This window comes from Geotrypetes seraphini, chromosome 2 (genome assembly GCF_902459505.1).
Source record: "Geotrypetes seraphini chromosome 2, aGeoSer1.1, whole genome shotgun sequence".
Taxonomy (NCBI): Eukaryota; Metazoa; Chordata; class Amphibia; order Gymnophiona; family Dermophiidae; genus Geotrypetes; species Geotrypetes seraphini.
The window spans coordinates 320,813,151-320,829,624 of NC_047085.1; the positions used below are offsets into that span (position 1 = coordinate 320,813,151).

Genomic DNA, 16,474 nt, shown 5'->3' on the forward strand with positions numbered 1-16,474 from the left:
GGGGGAGATAAAGACATTGAAAGGGCAAATGGTGAATATGGGGTAAAGACAAGGACAGAGACAAATGAAGATTCTGAAAAAGTGGTGAGATAGGGATATAGGTGAGATGGACACAAAGAAGGGTGATGCTGGAAAATAGGTGGAATGGTAATTCTGACAGACACAGAAGGGAAATGCTGGATCAAGGAGAGATGGGGCTCAGGCTGGATGGAATGAGGAGAAATGCCTTGTTGGCCTGGAACTTCCTCTCCTACGTCAGAATTGACGTCAGGGAGCGGAATGCTGGTCAGCGCGACGCTTCTGCAGGGAAAGCTTGGGACAGCGGTGGCTTGGGGACTATTCCCCGATGGCGGTGGCAGCAAACCGAGTGGCTTGGGGGAGGGCACGGAGAAAGAAAGAAAGGGGGCAGACAGAGAGACAGAAAGAAGGGGGAACAGGGAGACAGAAAGAAAAAGTTGGGGGAGAGAATGAGGTCTGGAGGAGAGGAAACATACAGGAGGCTGAAAGAAAGGAAGAAAGATTGGATGCACAGTCAGAAGAAGAAAGTGCAACCAGAGACTCATGAAATCACCAAACAGCAAAGATAGGAAAAATGATTTTATTTTCAATTTAGTGATCAAAATGTGTCTGTTTTGAGAATTTATATCTGCTGTCTATATTTTGCACTATGGCTCCCTTTTACTAAACCGCAATATTGTTTTTTAGCGCAGGGAGCCTATGAGCATTGAGAGCAGCGCGAGGCATTCAGCGTAACTCCCTGTGCTAAAACCTACTATTGTGGTTTAGTAAAAAGGGAGGGGGTGTATTTGTCTATTTTTGTATTTTGTTACCGAGGTGACATTGCATAGAGTCATCTGCCTTGGGAAATGTATATGGCAGATATCTTTGTTTTGTGTTCAAAAGAAAAGGAAATGCATTTCTGGTTTTATTTCTACAGTGTTGAAGTACTTGTTGGCCCTTGCTGTGACTGGTGGGGATCCCCAAGCACCGCCAGCAGAGGACCTCCTCTAGAGATGGTCAGAACTCCCCTCCACCAAGCGCAGCAGTCGCTGGCAGCATCCATGAGCCACTGAGGTGCCAGCATCTGTGACTCAGGGACGCTACTGCTGCCTGCCAAGCTTGGCAAAAGGGACCCCAGGCCAACTGCAAAGGAAGTCCTCAGCTGACAGTTTGTGGGTTCTCATCAGCTGAGTATTTATATTTTATATTTACATTAGAGGTTCTGGTAGAAACCCATTTACAAAGTATGTATTCTTCCCAATTAATATTTCCAAATTAATAGTCTCTTTGCTTATTTGTAAATGGGTCTCTACCAGAGCCTTTAATTCAGTAGCATAATTAAATAAAATAACTATTTCTGAAGTTTATAGGGAAGGATGGTGACGGAGGGGATTCCTCGCGGGGACGGGTGGGGACGGAGGGGATTCCTCGCGGGGACGGGTGGGGACGGAGGGGATTCCTCGCGGGGACGGGTGGGGACGGAGGGATTCCTCACGGGGACGGGTGGGGACGGAGGGATTCCTCACGGGGACGGGTGGGGATGGGTGGGATTTTGGCGGGGACGGGTGGGGACGGGTGGGATTTCTGTCCCCGCGCAACTCTCTAGTCCAGACCCCCCCGGACGTATCCTCAAAAAGGAGGTCATGTCTCCACTGGTAGCTCCTGCTCTGAATCCTTGTTGCTCTTGTGTTTTTTTTACAATGTGACCTTGTTCAATTAAAATTACCCAGGGGATAGGAAATATTCTAGCATGCAGTAGAGAGAAAAGGGTGACAGTTGCTTAAATTTGTAAGAGAAGGTATTTAACTGAATGGCATATATACCTCACCTCCTGGCAACCTGCTTCAAAATCTTTCTCAGCCTTTTGTGATTTTACAAAGTGGGAAGAGCCAGCTCTGTGGTAGTAAACGCCTTTATCTATAACTGGCAGCTTTGTAATCACTACAGTATACTCCACTCTTTAAACTAGCTTCATATGTCACATCAGGAATCTTCTAGATTAGGGATAAGTCGACGGTTCATAGACAACGGCGCGAAAGACAAAGGCGCGCCCGGACAATTGAGCGCAGCGCGGAGGTGCGCGCCGCTCAAAATTACTGTTTTTAGGGGCTCCGACGGGGGTTTTTGTTGGGGAACCCCCCCCCCCACTTTACTTAATAGACATCGCGCCGGCGTTATGGGGGGTTTGGGAGGTTGTAACCCTCCACATTTTACTATAAACTTAACTTTTTCCCTAAAAACAGGGAAAAAGTGAAGTTTTCAGTAAAATGTGGGGGGTTACAACCCCTCAAACCCCCCACAACGCCCCCACAACGCGGTGCGATGTCTATTAAGTAAAGTTGGGGGGTTCCCCCCCACACACCCCCGTCGGAGCCCAAAAAACAGTAATTTTGAGCGGTGCGCGCCTCCACGCTGCGCTCAATTGTCTGGGCGCGCCTTTGTCCCGGCGCGCTTTTCACCTGACACCTAAGTCGACAGTGATCCCTTTGTATTCACATACAAGTGTACACTTCATCAAGCTGACAGAGCTCACTATTGCAAAGTGGTCAGAACTCCCTCCTAGTTGTTATAGCTTAGCTGGTATAGCTCTTTCTTTCTGCTACATGAAGTAAGATGAAGTATAGTAAATACAACACCCTTCTACTGAATAACACACTCCACGGAAAAGAGGACCAAGTGGAAATAAATGTCAAAATCCCTGTCAGTGCGAAGGCTTCAAAAACATCTTAGCCTTCGCACTGAGAGGGATTTTGACATTTATTTCCACTTGGTCCTCTTTTCCGTGGAGTGTGTTATTCAGTAGAAGGATGTTGTATTTAGTATTATATTGTCCTTCCACACTTGTGTTTGTGGATCTAGTGTAAGGTGAAGTATATCCATGACTAAAAAGTTCATCCCTGCAGACTTTTTCTTTCTTGGAGTTTCTGCAATAATGCTACTTAAAGATAGTGACTTAATAGCACAAATAATGTACAAGACACTGGAAGTGTGTTACACCTAAATTTTTCTAAAAGGGTGAAGGGCCATTAATATTGTAATATCATATATCCAGAATCCTTACTGCTTAACTAGCATCACGCTATGGGGCTCATAATCGAAAGAGAAATACGTCCAAAAACCGGCCTAAGTCGGCACTTGGACGAACATTTCTCAAATATGTCCAAGTGCCGATATTAAAACCGGGTTTTGGATGTATTTCTAAAAGACCTAGGCCTTCATAGTGCTGCTGAATGACCAAAGCTAAATGGGGCGTTTCAGGAGGAGTGTCAAGGGCGGGAGTTGGACGGGAAGTGAGCCGGCTTAGACTTAGTCGTACAGCATGTATAACTGAAAGTTATACAGCCCACGATTGACGGAACTTTGACGTTGTGACTTAGACCATGTAAAACATGGTCTATGTCACAAAAACCCACCCAAAGTCACCAGATAAGCACTGAAAACACATAATACAAACCCCCACACACTACCCCAGTGACCACTGACCCCCCCCCACCCCATAAAAATATTAATCACATCTTTAAAATTGAGCCTCCAGACCATCATGACCTGGCCGCCTGGCATAGGAAAGCCTAGTTGTTCAGCACAGAGGCAGCTTAAGTCATCTTGGGGGTGGGTTAGGGACTCATAGAGAGGATGACCCATGCCCATAAGCCCCTGTAATCACTGCATTGATACTTAAACATGTGCACTGCCCTATACACCCCCCAAAACTCTTTTTACTGGCATATAAGTGGCTCCTGCAGCCATAAGGGCTATTGGGGTGGTAGATAAGTGAGTCTAGGGGATTCTGGAGGTGGTTGGGGGGCTCACCATAACCTATAATGGAGCTGTAGGGAGGAGAAGACATGGCACCCTTTTTGTGAAGTTCACAGCAGTGCCTTGTAAGGTACCCCACTATTTAGGTGGCATGTGTGGGTGTGCAGTCCATCAATTTGCAGACCCCTCCCACGTCCAACAGGGCTTGTTCTAGGCGCTTTGGACTTGGACGGAAAGTTGGACAAAAATGTAGTATAAAGATGGACGATTTAGCAGCTTGGACGATCAGATCGGCAGGACGTATAATTAGACGATTTTCGAAACGAAAAAAAAAGTTTGACGTATTTTTCGAAAATGTGTCTTAAGCTGTTTTTTACTTTGGACAACTTGCGAGATGGATGTAAACGCACTTAGACGTCCCTTTCGATTATGCCCCTCCACAGCTTTAAGTGGAAAGATTCACCATATTAGCTTCGCTAAATATAAATATCAGCAGTCTGACACCCTCAACTGTCACTAGTGTCTAATACATTAACTGTGTGGAAAAAAAAATCACTCAAATTGTGCTGCCCAAAATCAAAATCAAAAATAATATAACAAGTAATTCATAAAAAATAATATAACAAGTAATTCAATCAGGCAAAAATGCCATTAGAAAACATTTATCTGAATCAAAAAATATGGCAGACCTGTGCCTGGAAGGTACTGCCATATCTAGGAGGCAGTAAATTGTCCCATGTTAATTTCACATCAGGCCGTTAGTATGCAGTAAGTGGAACATGTTAACTGCCAGATACTGTCCGTACCCACTGGCACAAAACACCCTTTCTATAATTTATTAGGCGACATTTGAAAAGAAGAAATTGTTTAATAATGTAGATTTTATGACGTGATTTGTTTTTATCTTATGTATGTTTTGATGCAAACCATTTAGGGCTCCTTTTACTAAGCTGCGCTAGCGGTTTTAGCGCGTGCTAAATTGCCGCACGCACTAGATGCTAACGCCAGCATTGAGCTGGTGTTAGTTCTAGCCGCGTAGCGCGGGTTTAGCGCGCGCTAAAATTCTGCACCCGCTAAAAACGCTATCGCAGCTTAGTAAAAGGTGCCCCTAGTGTTTTTGTAAATGGTATTAAAAAAAGGGTTTAAAACAATAAATAAAGTCCACCTTAAGTTAGGTGCCAATATCAGTGCCTACTTCAGTTGAGCAATCGGCTTAATCAGTGCAGATATTGGCACTCAACCCCTCTTAACCGGCCTTAATTTTAAGGGAGGAAGCTCTACCTTCCAGAGCCCCCTTTCTTTTAGCTTATCCATGTAAATGGATTATAAAATATTTGGGGTTAACCCTTTCAGGACCATAAGGATCGTAGGCCAATTTTTGTGGTTTTGACGACATTTTTATGGTAAAAAGGGCTTGCAGATGCCAAAAAATTGATTTTTTTTTGTGAAATATCATTATTTTTATTTAAAAAAATCACACTTCTGGCTTATGGACAGTGTGGCAAGTGAATCTTCTCGTCAATCTGGCAACGACGCTAATGAATGAATGTCGGAACCAGCTTGTTTACATAAAGGCAGTATCCTATGGAATCCGTACATATCAAATTTAGAACTGTAGACTATCCCAATCAAAAATTTATAGGATTTTAAAGTTATGGGACAAATATGTCCCTTGGTCCTGAAAGGGTTAAAATATGTTTTCTTAGAACCGCAACATCTGAAGACCTTTTTGGAAATGAAGAAGATCTCTGGAGTTAAGGAACCATCTAAAGATTGACATTTTTTTTTTGTTAAGCTCGATTTTTCAATCTATTGCCTTTTCTTGGAAATATTTCCTATGTTCTCCTATTAATTAATTTCACCCCTTTTTTCTATCATAGTGGTCTAAGGAGGAGGAAAAAGTTTTTTCTTATTTTTGGAAAAATCTTTTGGTTTTCTTCTGCTATATCCATCCGTGTTTCATGCAGTTATTAAAATGTTTACTACAAAAAAAAAAAAAAAAAAATCAGCCTTAATTGGACTTAATTGAAGGCTAGGCGACTAACTCAAAAATCTTGATTCCATAAAAAGCAGGTGCTTAGCCCAAAGTGCATAAACTAAGGGCTCCTTTTCTGAAGCCGCGTTAGCGGCTTTATCGCACGCAACTTTTTAGCGCGCGATAACCCCCCACGCTAGCCTGCTCAAGAGGAGGCAGCAGCAGCTAGCGCGGTCGGCAAATTAGCGCACGCTATTACGTGCATTAAACCGCTAACGCGGCTTCGTAAAAGGAGCCCTAAAAGTGGGCATGGTTAGGGGCAGATCATGGGCGTGTTTTCAAGTTAGTTACATTTTTTGTGAATCGGGTGCCATCAGGCTCTGATATCGGCACCTAACTTTAGGCATAGAAAACCCTTGAATGAATTGAGAACACCTAAACGTTAGGATGTTGAGCGCTGGCTAATGGGCGCCTAACACAGCTCTGCACTAGGAGTTGCCGTGTTATAAAACATGCTTAAGGGTCAGATTCAGTAAATAGCACCCACAGGCGGGCTTTTATAAAACGGTGCTCCCAAACAGTACACACTAGAGAATGACACGGGGTAAAAATTTGTCTCTTGTCTCCGCCCAGTCTCCGTGACCAATATCCCTGTCACCTCCCCGTCCTTGCAAGCACTGTCCCCGCAACAACTGTTTCCACTCCGTCCCTGCGACCACTGTCCCCGCAGCATCCAAACAAACCTCAGTACTGCAATATTTAGCTTATTCCTTCCTTATAAATCAAAGTTCTGGCTGCTGAACTAGAGAAAGAGATGTTCAGCTGGCAGGGCTTTGTTTATAAATTTTTATTAACACAACTAATATACTACTTTATCCTAAAGCAAAAAAAAAGAATAAGAAAAGAAATAGAAATAGAAAATTTTTTTTTTCTACCTTTTGTTGTCTTTATCTACTAAATCTATTCTCTTCATTATCTTGAATGTTTCAATCATGCCGTCCAACTTGGAGTAGATTATCCAAATCTCTTATATGGGTCAAAACAGAACAAAAGAGGTGACCCAATATATCAAATGACCAAAAATCCTCATTTGTAAGAGTCGCCTTGTACAACTATGAGCACTGTGAACACTTAACATTTTTTGCATTGTCAAAAAGAATTTCAGTAGTGTGGACACACCGCAAGGTGAAGTCTCCCAGCAGAGCAAAATTCAGTGCCAAAAGGTGAAACTCATACGGGTCCACCGCTATATCATTTTTTCTCTCTGAACATTTTCACTTTAATTTTCCAATTTTCTAAAAATAATTAAAAAATTTCTTAGCAAGATGAGACTTTTTTATTTTATGTATATGTAAGAATATTTGCATGAAGAAGTTAGTTATCTACTCAGTCAATCTTAAATATCATAATAGTATCACTGGGAGAGTCACTTAGCTGTTTTTTGATGATATGGCGGTAGCTTCAAACTACCCAACAGAGTTTCATGTCTGTTTCATTTTTTCGTCAGGGGTAGATGCCTGTTAATTTACTATCACCAGATTCGAGTGACATTTATAGAATTATGCTCAGCATATATTTTTTTGGTGTCCAAATACAGGTGCCATTTACTGAATCTAGTCAAAATGTGTTTGATAGATTGATGATGTATATATTTGTAAAGGGGATGATAAGTTATATTCCTTTCTATTATTTTAACTTGGACCGTTAATCTGTTTTCTGTACCAGCCAGAGTATGCAAATGTTTGCTTTTGGTACATTCCACCAAGCTTAAGGAATATGGAGCAAGACCAGGAATTCTGGCAGAAACTTCATCGGGTGAGTGCAAAGTGTGAAGTGTACTTGTGATGGTCATTTGGTGGCAATTACTAACTCTGAAGAAGTGAAAGCAGTAACTAACGATAGCTGCTTTTTAGTCTTGTTTATTTTTATTTATTTAAAAAACTTATATCCTGCTTATATCTAAGCGGATTACAAAAAAACAACAACATACAAACATCATTATAAGGTAAAAACACCAGAAACAGTATAAAAAAACATAATAAAACAATATACAGATAACATATCCATTATTCACTTCATGCCTTAAGTCAGTGCTTCTTACCCACTTTAAAAGCTTCTAGAAAAAGAGATGTTTTAAATAATTTTTTTAAAACTCTGAATGTTATTATTCATTCTCAATTGTCCAACCAGATTATTCCAGAGCTTTACCCCCGCCACTGAAATAGCCATAGCACTGGTACTAGCATACTTCACATGCTATAACTCTTCAACAGATAAGCGCATCGTGTTCTCCGATCTTAAGGATCGGCGAGGCTGATGTGGTGTCACAGCATGTGAAAGATACCACAGTATCCGTCGGTAAACATGTCTGGTTTTAGGAACATGTACAAAGGTTATTGTTCAGGAATTATCTCAGGAACCAGGATAGTTTGCATAGCTTGATTAGCCTGAACTCCACATCTGCAATGCAGAAATGGATTCCTGCAGCATTGCAGCATACTGCAGGTAAGCATTGTTAACCTATTTTTTTAAGGTTACAGTGTCTTTGTTTAAGCATGTATTATCAGACCTCTTCAGACTGAATTAAGTACACTTAATACAGAGGGATTGTAATGGATCACCAGTATATGCATGCATCTGCAGTGCTCCAGAGTAACCAGGCTCGCTCTACCTTTGCATCTAGACAGCGCATTGAGATTCTGTTTCAGACTATGAAGTGTCATCAGAACCTGGCTCCCAATTATCGGTGAATAATGCAAGGCAAGTAGTGTTTGATAACAAGTAATTCACAGTGGGTATTAAGAGCAGGTCAACCTCTACTCCTCCAAAGACAGATAGGATATAGGGATAGATAGGAATATTTGGTGCCACAACCACCTCCCTGGGGAGAAAAAGTTTTGGAGGATATTTCCCTAATTAACTAATCCCTAGAGCTGTTAATCACTAGTTTCTAACTTTGTTAAATCCACTCAATTTGTAGCATCTTTCAATCAATGTTAGCCGGCAGAACATTGTTAAATCCATTCAGTCTGTAACATCTTTTAATTATGTAAACTGCATAGAACTTCACGGTCCTGCGGTATATAAACTGTTATATTATTATTATTATTATATATAGATACTACATATGTAGGTAGTACATATAAAATGTACTACCTATATACATATACATTATAAAATATAGTGGCACTAGAAAAGGTTCAAAGAAGAGCGACCAAGATGGTAAAGTGGATGGAACTCCTCTCATATAAGGAAAGACTAAAGCGTGTGAGAGCGCTGTAGCAAGGGCTCTTATCCCCTGACGCAGCCTTGACTGGCGAAACGGGAATTTCCTGTCGGGGTACTGGCATGTGAAACAAGCAATAGTGGTGAGACTGGATGAAGAATACAGATAAGTTTTTCTGTTAAGTTTTTTTTGCTTAGTTTCGGCAGTGCTTGGTGTTATTATACTACAGTGTTTATTTTTGGGAACTGATGCTGACTGATCCTGTGGATATAATAATATATGGACAATATATATGTGGCTATAATAATATATGTGGACATTTATATATATATATATATATATATATATATATATATATATATATATATATACATATATATATGTGGATGTATCCACATATATAATAATATATGTTTATATATTATTATACCCACACACATATATATATATGTGTGTGTGTAGATATAATAATATATGTGATAATATATATATATGTGGATATAATAATATATGGACAATATATATGGAGGGGGAGAGTGTGGCGCAGTGGTTAAAGCTATAGCCTCAGCACCCTGGGGTTGTGGGTTCAAATCTACACTGCACCTTGTGACCCTGGGCAAGTCACTTAATCCCCCCATTGCCCCGGGTACACTAGATAGATTGTGAGCCCACCAGGACAGACAGGGAAAAATGCTCAAGTACCTGAATAAATTCATGTAAACCGTTTTGAGCTCTCCTGGGAGAACGGTATAGAAAATTGAATAAATAAATAAATGTGATAAATTTGCAGAATATATCACTGTGGAGTTCTTTTGAGCCCATTAACTGAGGCTTTTTTCTCCACATATATTTATACTGTATTAAGCTGAGAGCAAGAGATTCTGATTTTTTTGTAGCCTGTAATGTAATGCACAGTGGTCAGTGTAGTGGTCAACAACCTTGTGTCAAGCATAATTTTTTGTTTTCTCTTTGATATTTGAATTATGAAATATAGTAATTGAAACCACCCATTATTATAGTGTTGCTCATTTCTCCAGCTTTCCTAATCTCTGAAAACATTTCTTCATCTGTCTGCTCATTTTGTCCAGGGGACGGTAGTATAACCCTACCTTTATATTCCTTCCCTTCACACATGGAATTTCTATCCATAAGGATTTCACAGTCATGTCATGAAGAATGTTTATTTTATTCAATTCCCTCTTTAACATATAGCGCACCCCCCCTCCCCCACCAATTTGATTTACTCTAGCCTTGCAATATAATTTGTACCCAGGTAACATAGTGTCCCATTGATTGTCCTCCTTCCATCAGGTCTCCAAGATGCTTATTATATCTATCTCATCATTCAGTACTATATACTCTAACCCTCCTATTTTATTTTTTAAGCTTCTAGCATTTATATTGTGACAGGGAAGCGCCTGTCAGCAGTTTAAACCCGGGTTTAAACCCTGCCTTGCAAAGGGCTGCCCCTATTCCTAAGCCCAGGAAGCTGCCAAGTAACCCTGTTCCTATCACCAAGAGTCAACAGGCAGGGCAAGGCAAAGAGAGAAGGGCAGGAACCATAACATCTGGGTTAGGGCACTATAATCCCTTTTATAACACCTTGGGCAATTCTGCAACAAAACCTCTAATAAAGAAAACCAGCACAGGCATGGTTAATGAGAGGGGTGGAGCTGACAGGCAGGACGTACCCAGAGGGAGAGTGGGAACAAGCCTGCAGCATAAAATCAGCACAGCTGGGAACACTCGAGAGAATACAGGGAACGCAGGGAGGAAGGCAGGAGAGAATTCAGGAGGGAATTCAGGAACTGCTAGAACAAGAAGTGCCGTGCTGAGCAGGAAGGAGCCTGCTAGAAGTTCTCTATCCCAGACCAGAGCTAAAGCACAGGCCGTCTTACAACCCTCCCGAGCTAACAGACTTCTGGCTCCTAAGCAGAAGTTCAAAGGAGGAGAAAGGTTCCCAGGGCAGGGCTGGCCGTTAGCTGACCCTGAAGGGAGTTCTTACCCGGTCTCAGAAAGCGAAGAGTCCCTAATGGAATTAGAGGGAGAGCTATCTGGAAGCAGTGAAATGGAGTGCAATCTAGCAGCCTGGGATCTCCTATAGAATCACAGTCAATAAGGTATGAATGGGGGAGGGGAATGAAAGTGAATGTATTTTGTGTAGCGTTCTTTCTCCCTTAGGCAGAACTGTAAGCATGTGTGAATGAATTAATTAGTGCCTGAGAGAGAGGCCTTGTAGATAAAGGGAAGGAGGTGAGAACCTAATTAACTTTCCCCGTGAAGCTTGAACGGAACTCAGAGACCTGACATCCCGTAACCCTGAAGCAGGGAACTTTTGGGAGGGGACTTACACCAGTCTTAAAAGGTTGGGTTATATAAAGTTCCCTAGCCCCTACCCAGGAGCATAGAGGTAGTGGGGGCATTGGACTTCGGGTGGGTCAGGTATAAGAGCTTCCTGAAGTGTTTGCAGACAAAAGCAGTAAAACTAAAGAGAAAAATGTTTTGGTTTATTTTTGGCTTTTTGCCTGAGCAGCAGGCTGGACTGTATTATAAGGAAGAAGCCTTGTAAATGTATGATTTGTGTTAAGTCCACTCAACCAGAGGGACTACTGGAACCCCAGTGCTGTGAACTGGGGGTAATAAAGATAAAAGCTGAACTTTACCCAAAAAGCAATCTACTAATTATTCTACTGATTATCCAGTGGGAGTCCTCCTGGGAGCGCTCCGTCCTACGCCTGGGGCGGGAGCCGGGTTGCCAGCGCTAGGCTCACTCCTGGCCCCGCCACAATATATAGACACTTGCAACTGCAGTCTGCTGAGAAGACAGGGAAAATTTGAGTCTTTTACTTTGCCTTCCTCTTAAATCCTCCTGGCTTTCTTTCACCATTATTGGAACTTCTCTACCGGGACTCTCTAAATATCCTGTTTCAATGGTATCCTCCAAGGATACCTCGCACCGAACCATCCGCTCCTGGGCGACTATCGGCTTTCCCCCACATCTCAGTTTAAAAGCTGCTCAATCTCCTTTTTAAACATTAGCACCAATTAAGGGTGGAGTCCGTCCTTTCGAAACAAGCTCCCCCTTTCCCAGAAGGTTGCCCAGTTCCTAACAAATCTAAATCCCTCATCCCTGCATCATCGTCTCAACCACGCACTGAAACTTTGGAGCTCTACCTGCCTCTTGGGTGTATGAAACTGGGAGCATTTCTGAAAATGCAACCCTAGAGGATCTAGACTTCAGCTTTCTACCTAAGAACCTAAATTTAGCTTCCAGAACCTCCCTCCCACATTTTCCTATTTCATTGGTATCTACATGTACCAGGATAGCTGGCTCCTCCCCATCACTTTCTAAAATCCTATCTATGTGACACGTGAGGTCCACCACTTTCGCACCAGGCAGGCAAGTGACCAGACGATCCTCTCGCCCACGAGCCACTCAGCTATCTACATGCCTAATAATCGAATCACCAACTACAACTACTGTCCTAACTTTTCCCTCCTGGGCAGAAGCACCTGGAGACACATCCTTGGTGTGAGAGGATATTGCATCCCATGGTGGGCGGGTCCTAGCTACAGGATTATTTCCTACTTTACTAGGGTGATGCTCTCCTTCTAGGAGACCTCTCTCTTCCAAGGTAGCACAGGGGCTACCAGACTGGAGGTGGGACTTCTCTACAACATCCCTGTAGGTCTCCTCTATGTACTTCTCTGTCTTCCTCAGCATCTCTAAGTCTGATACTCTAGCCTCAAGGAAACGTGCTTAATCTCTGAGAGCTAGGAGCTCTATACAGCAAGCACACACATAACCTTTCGCCAACCGGGAGAAAGTCATACATGTGACATTCATTGCAAAAGACTGGATAGTGTGACAAACTTACTACATTCCCAAGGTTTGCCACAGGGAAATGTAGGAAAGTATACAAACCCTGGTGCAGAAGGGCTGACCAGGTCAGTGCCCAAGACAATAAGTTAGTTGACTACCCTGTGAGTAAGGTTGAGAAAATGAAAATAGAACAGGAAAGCTTAGACTTACCTGAAGCAGTCCCAAAGCCAGGCAGGAAGAATCTGCCTTGCTATTGTCCAGTGCCTGTAATGCAGAAAGCTCAAAAGCAGTTTCCCCTCAGAGAAACGGCACAGGCTGAGGAAGGAATTCCCTTCCCCCATCCAAAGCCAAGGGGGAGTGGTTCTTTCTCTCAGCTTAAAGCCAGGCTCGTCAGACAGCAAAGAGGAGGTGCAGGAGAACGAGGCTTGGCAGAAAGAGCAAGGCGAGAGCAGAGGCAGGAAGTGTAGGACGGGGCAGAGCTTGCCTCAGACCCTGCAGGGCAGTTCATCAACAAGGACTGGGAGATGACTGAGGAGCAGACTGGTAATTTGGCCACAGAATTCCTTCCCTCAGATCCAATGGTGGTGGAAGAGAGTAGTGCAGTGGAGGAGAGCTGGCCAAAGGAAATGAAGAGCTGAACACACTGGGAAAAGGTCTGTGAAAAGGGTTTTCTTCCTGGCTGTTTTTCTGTTTTCTCATTGAGCTAATGACTGTGGGAGTTATCAAGGAATGTAATCCTGTACTGCAGTTTTCACATGACAGTTTGCTGGACTTTGGGAAAGGCACAGTAATCTCCTCTTCAGGAAATGTGCACAGCTGAACCAAACGCTAGGCTGTAATTCTAGTCAGGTTAAACCCTGAGGTTCCGGGTTTTAGTACTCCGTGCAAGAGCCCAGCTGTGAATGGATTGCCATGGCAACTAGGTAATTGAATTAGCCAGCATGCCTCTTAGGAAAAGGAGATTAATCCTCTCATGGTAAAGCCTGCTCGGTGTCTGTGTGGAAAGTCCAGCCCAGCTGGAGAGGGTGAATGCACTATAGGAAAAGCACAGAATGTCTCTTAGGCATGAATATGAATGTCTGCTCTGTAGCTTTACAGTGAAAAGTTATTTTTGCCAACTGTTTCACCTCTAAGCCTTATGACGAGCTAAATGACTGTATATGATTTGCCAAGCAAGCTCAGAGCTGATTCCTGAGTGATAGTGAGTGAAATGAACTTTTTCTTTTTGGTTTTGTATTATGTTCATGCTACCAGTGAAACCTAGAGTGGCACAGTGATTCTACGGCCGGTGGCCAAATAAAAGCTTATGTTTTTGCACCAAGGCCATTCTGACAAATGTGCTTTCTTCAAAGCCCTTGGTAGTAAGCTTAGTTAGGCATTTGCCTAGAGGCAGCCAACTTAAAAGGACGCCCTAATTCTAAAGGGACCACGCCAGTAGCAAATATAGCGTCACTACCCGACGGCTCAGGGTGTCCACAGGGAGCACGGATGTGACATAAGCAACTTTATTGGTGCTGGACTACTGTCTGCATCTTGTTATTGAGCTAATTAATTAACCTTATTAAGCTACTAGAAATATATTAGACTACTACTTGAAATATTTTTATAATACATGCATAATTTTTATACTGTACCTGTATACCTGCTGTCACCACAGTGATTTGATCACCACAGGGCTAGTATAGGGTACGCACATCACTTGAGGAAGTGGTTCCAGCATTGACCTGAAACCTGCATGGCTGGTAGTAAAACTGGTAGCTGGGACAGAGGACCAGGCAGTCCTCTAAATCAGTGCTCTTCAATCTTTTGACACCTACGGACCGGCGAAAATAAAATAATTATTTTGTGGACTGGCACCAGTCCGTGTATTGGCAGTTGAAAAACACTGGGCTAAGTCATGGGCCAGACCCCGCCGATCGCCGCCCAATTTCCGCCCCAGACCTCGCCCCCATAATAGTACTAATTGTAACACAATTTTTTCAATTCATTTTTCATATATATACACACATACAATATAATCATATTACATATAATGGTTAACCACAAAATTAAACTACACAAAGCACACTGTATGCTTCTCAAAATTCATTCCTACCAGAACACAGATAACCCCTATGCAAATAAGGAACAAAAAACTAAAAGTACTAATATGGGGGTGCCCACACTTTTTTGGCTTGCGAGCTACTTTTAAAATGACCAAGTCAAAATGATCTACCAACAATAAAATTTAAAAAAAACAACAACAAAGCACACTATACGCAGAGAAAATGTTAATTATCATTTATATTCAGGGATTTTTTCAAAGAGTTCAAGGCAGATGACTTTAAAATATGTAATGTCACCTCAGTAACAACTATACAAAAATAGACAAATATACTCCCTCCCTTTTTACTAAACTGCGATAGCGTTTTTTAGCGCAGGGAGCTGCGCTGAAAGCCCCGCACTGCTCTAGATGCTCATAGGCTCCTTGCGCTAAAATCTGCTACTGCGGGTTAGTAAAAGGGGGCCATAGTGCAAAATATAGACAGCAGATAAAAATTCTCAAAACGGACACATTTTGATCACTAAATTGAAAATAAAATCATTTTCCCTACTTTTATTGTATGGTGATTTCATGAGTATCTGGTTGCACTTTCTTCTTCTGACTGTGCATCCAATATTTCTTCCCATCTTTCTGCCTCCGGCATTCTTTGTCTCCTGCAGACCTCATTCCATTCTCCAACCAACATCTCTGTCCTTCCATGAGTCCAACTTTTTCTTCCTCTCTCCTTGCCCCCTCCCCTTTCTTTCTTTCTGTCTGTCTCCCTGCCTCTTTCCTTCTTTCTTTCATTTTCTCTTTGTCTGTCTTTCTGTCTCCATGCCCCTTTCTTACTTTCTTTCTTTCTCTCTCTCTCTCTCTCTCTATCTTTCTTTCTGTCTCCCTGCCCCTCTTTCTTATTTTCTTTCTCTCTCTATCTGTCTTTTTTCTGTCTCCCTGCCTCCTTTCTTTCTGCCTCGCTGCCTGTCTTTCTGTCTCCCGATTCTGCCTCCCTGTCTTTCTGTCTCCCCTTTTTCCCCATGCCACTGCTGGGGCTGTCATCTGGGAACAGGCCCCCCATGCCACCGCCGACTTCTGGGAACACCGCCAACTTCTGGGCCCCCAAACCACCGCCGACCTCTGGGAACACCGCCAACTTCTGGGCCCCCAAGCCACCGCCGACTTCTGGGAACATCGCCAACTTCTGGGCCCCCAAGCCACCGCAGACGCCGCCATTGCCGAGTTCTTCGTTTTCCGACGCTGTAACAGGCCAGCAGCCTTCTCCCTAATGTCAATTCTGACGTTGGAGAGGAAGTGCCTGGCCAACCAGGCAGCGATTGGCTGGCCTGGAACTTCCTCTCTGATGTCAGAATTAATGTCGGGGAGAACACTTCTGCAGGGAGAGCTTGGGGCGGTGGTGGGGTTCGTAGGGGAGAGGAAGGCTGATCGTCCTGGTAGATTGCGAAGGCAATGCTATTCTATCACAGAGCCCGAGATAGGCTCCGCGATCGACTCGTGTTGCCTTCGAGATCTACCGGTTGATCGCGATCGACGTATTGGGCACCCCTATACTAATATATATAAACAAACCCTAAGATGAAACAAATGCATTTCTTCCTGAACAGTGCAAAATACAGACAGCAGATGTAAATCAATCACTAAATTCAAAACTAAAAT

General features: G+C 42.9%; 1 protein-coding gene across 18 annotated transcripts in view; it reads left to right on the forward strand.

Annotated features, from left to right (window-relative positions):
* GADL1 (glutamate decarboxylase like 1) overlaps positions 1–16,474 on the forward strand; it is a 426,028-nt gene that overhangs the window by 365,075 nt on the left and 44,479 nt on the right. For all 18 annotated transcript variants that reach the window (XM_033930116.1, XM_033930120.1, XM_033930121.1 and 15 more), the window contains one exon: positions 7,457–7,546. In XM_033930116.1, coding sequence (XP_033786007.1) covers positions 7,457–7,546 — 90 coding nt within the window. The remainder of the gene's footprint in view (positions 1–7,456; positions 7,547–16,474) is intronic.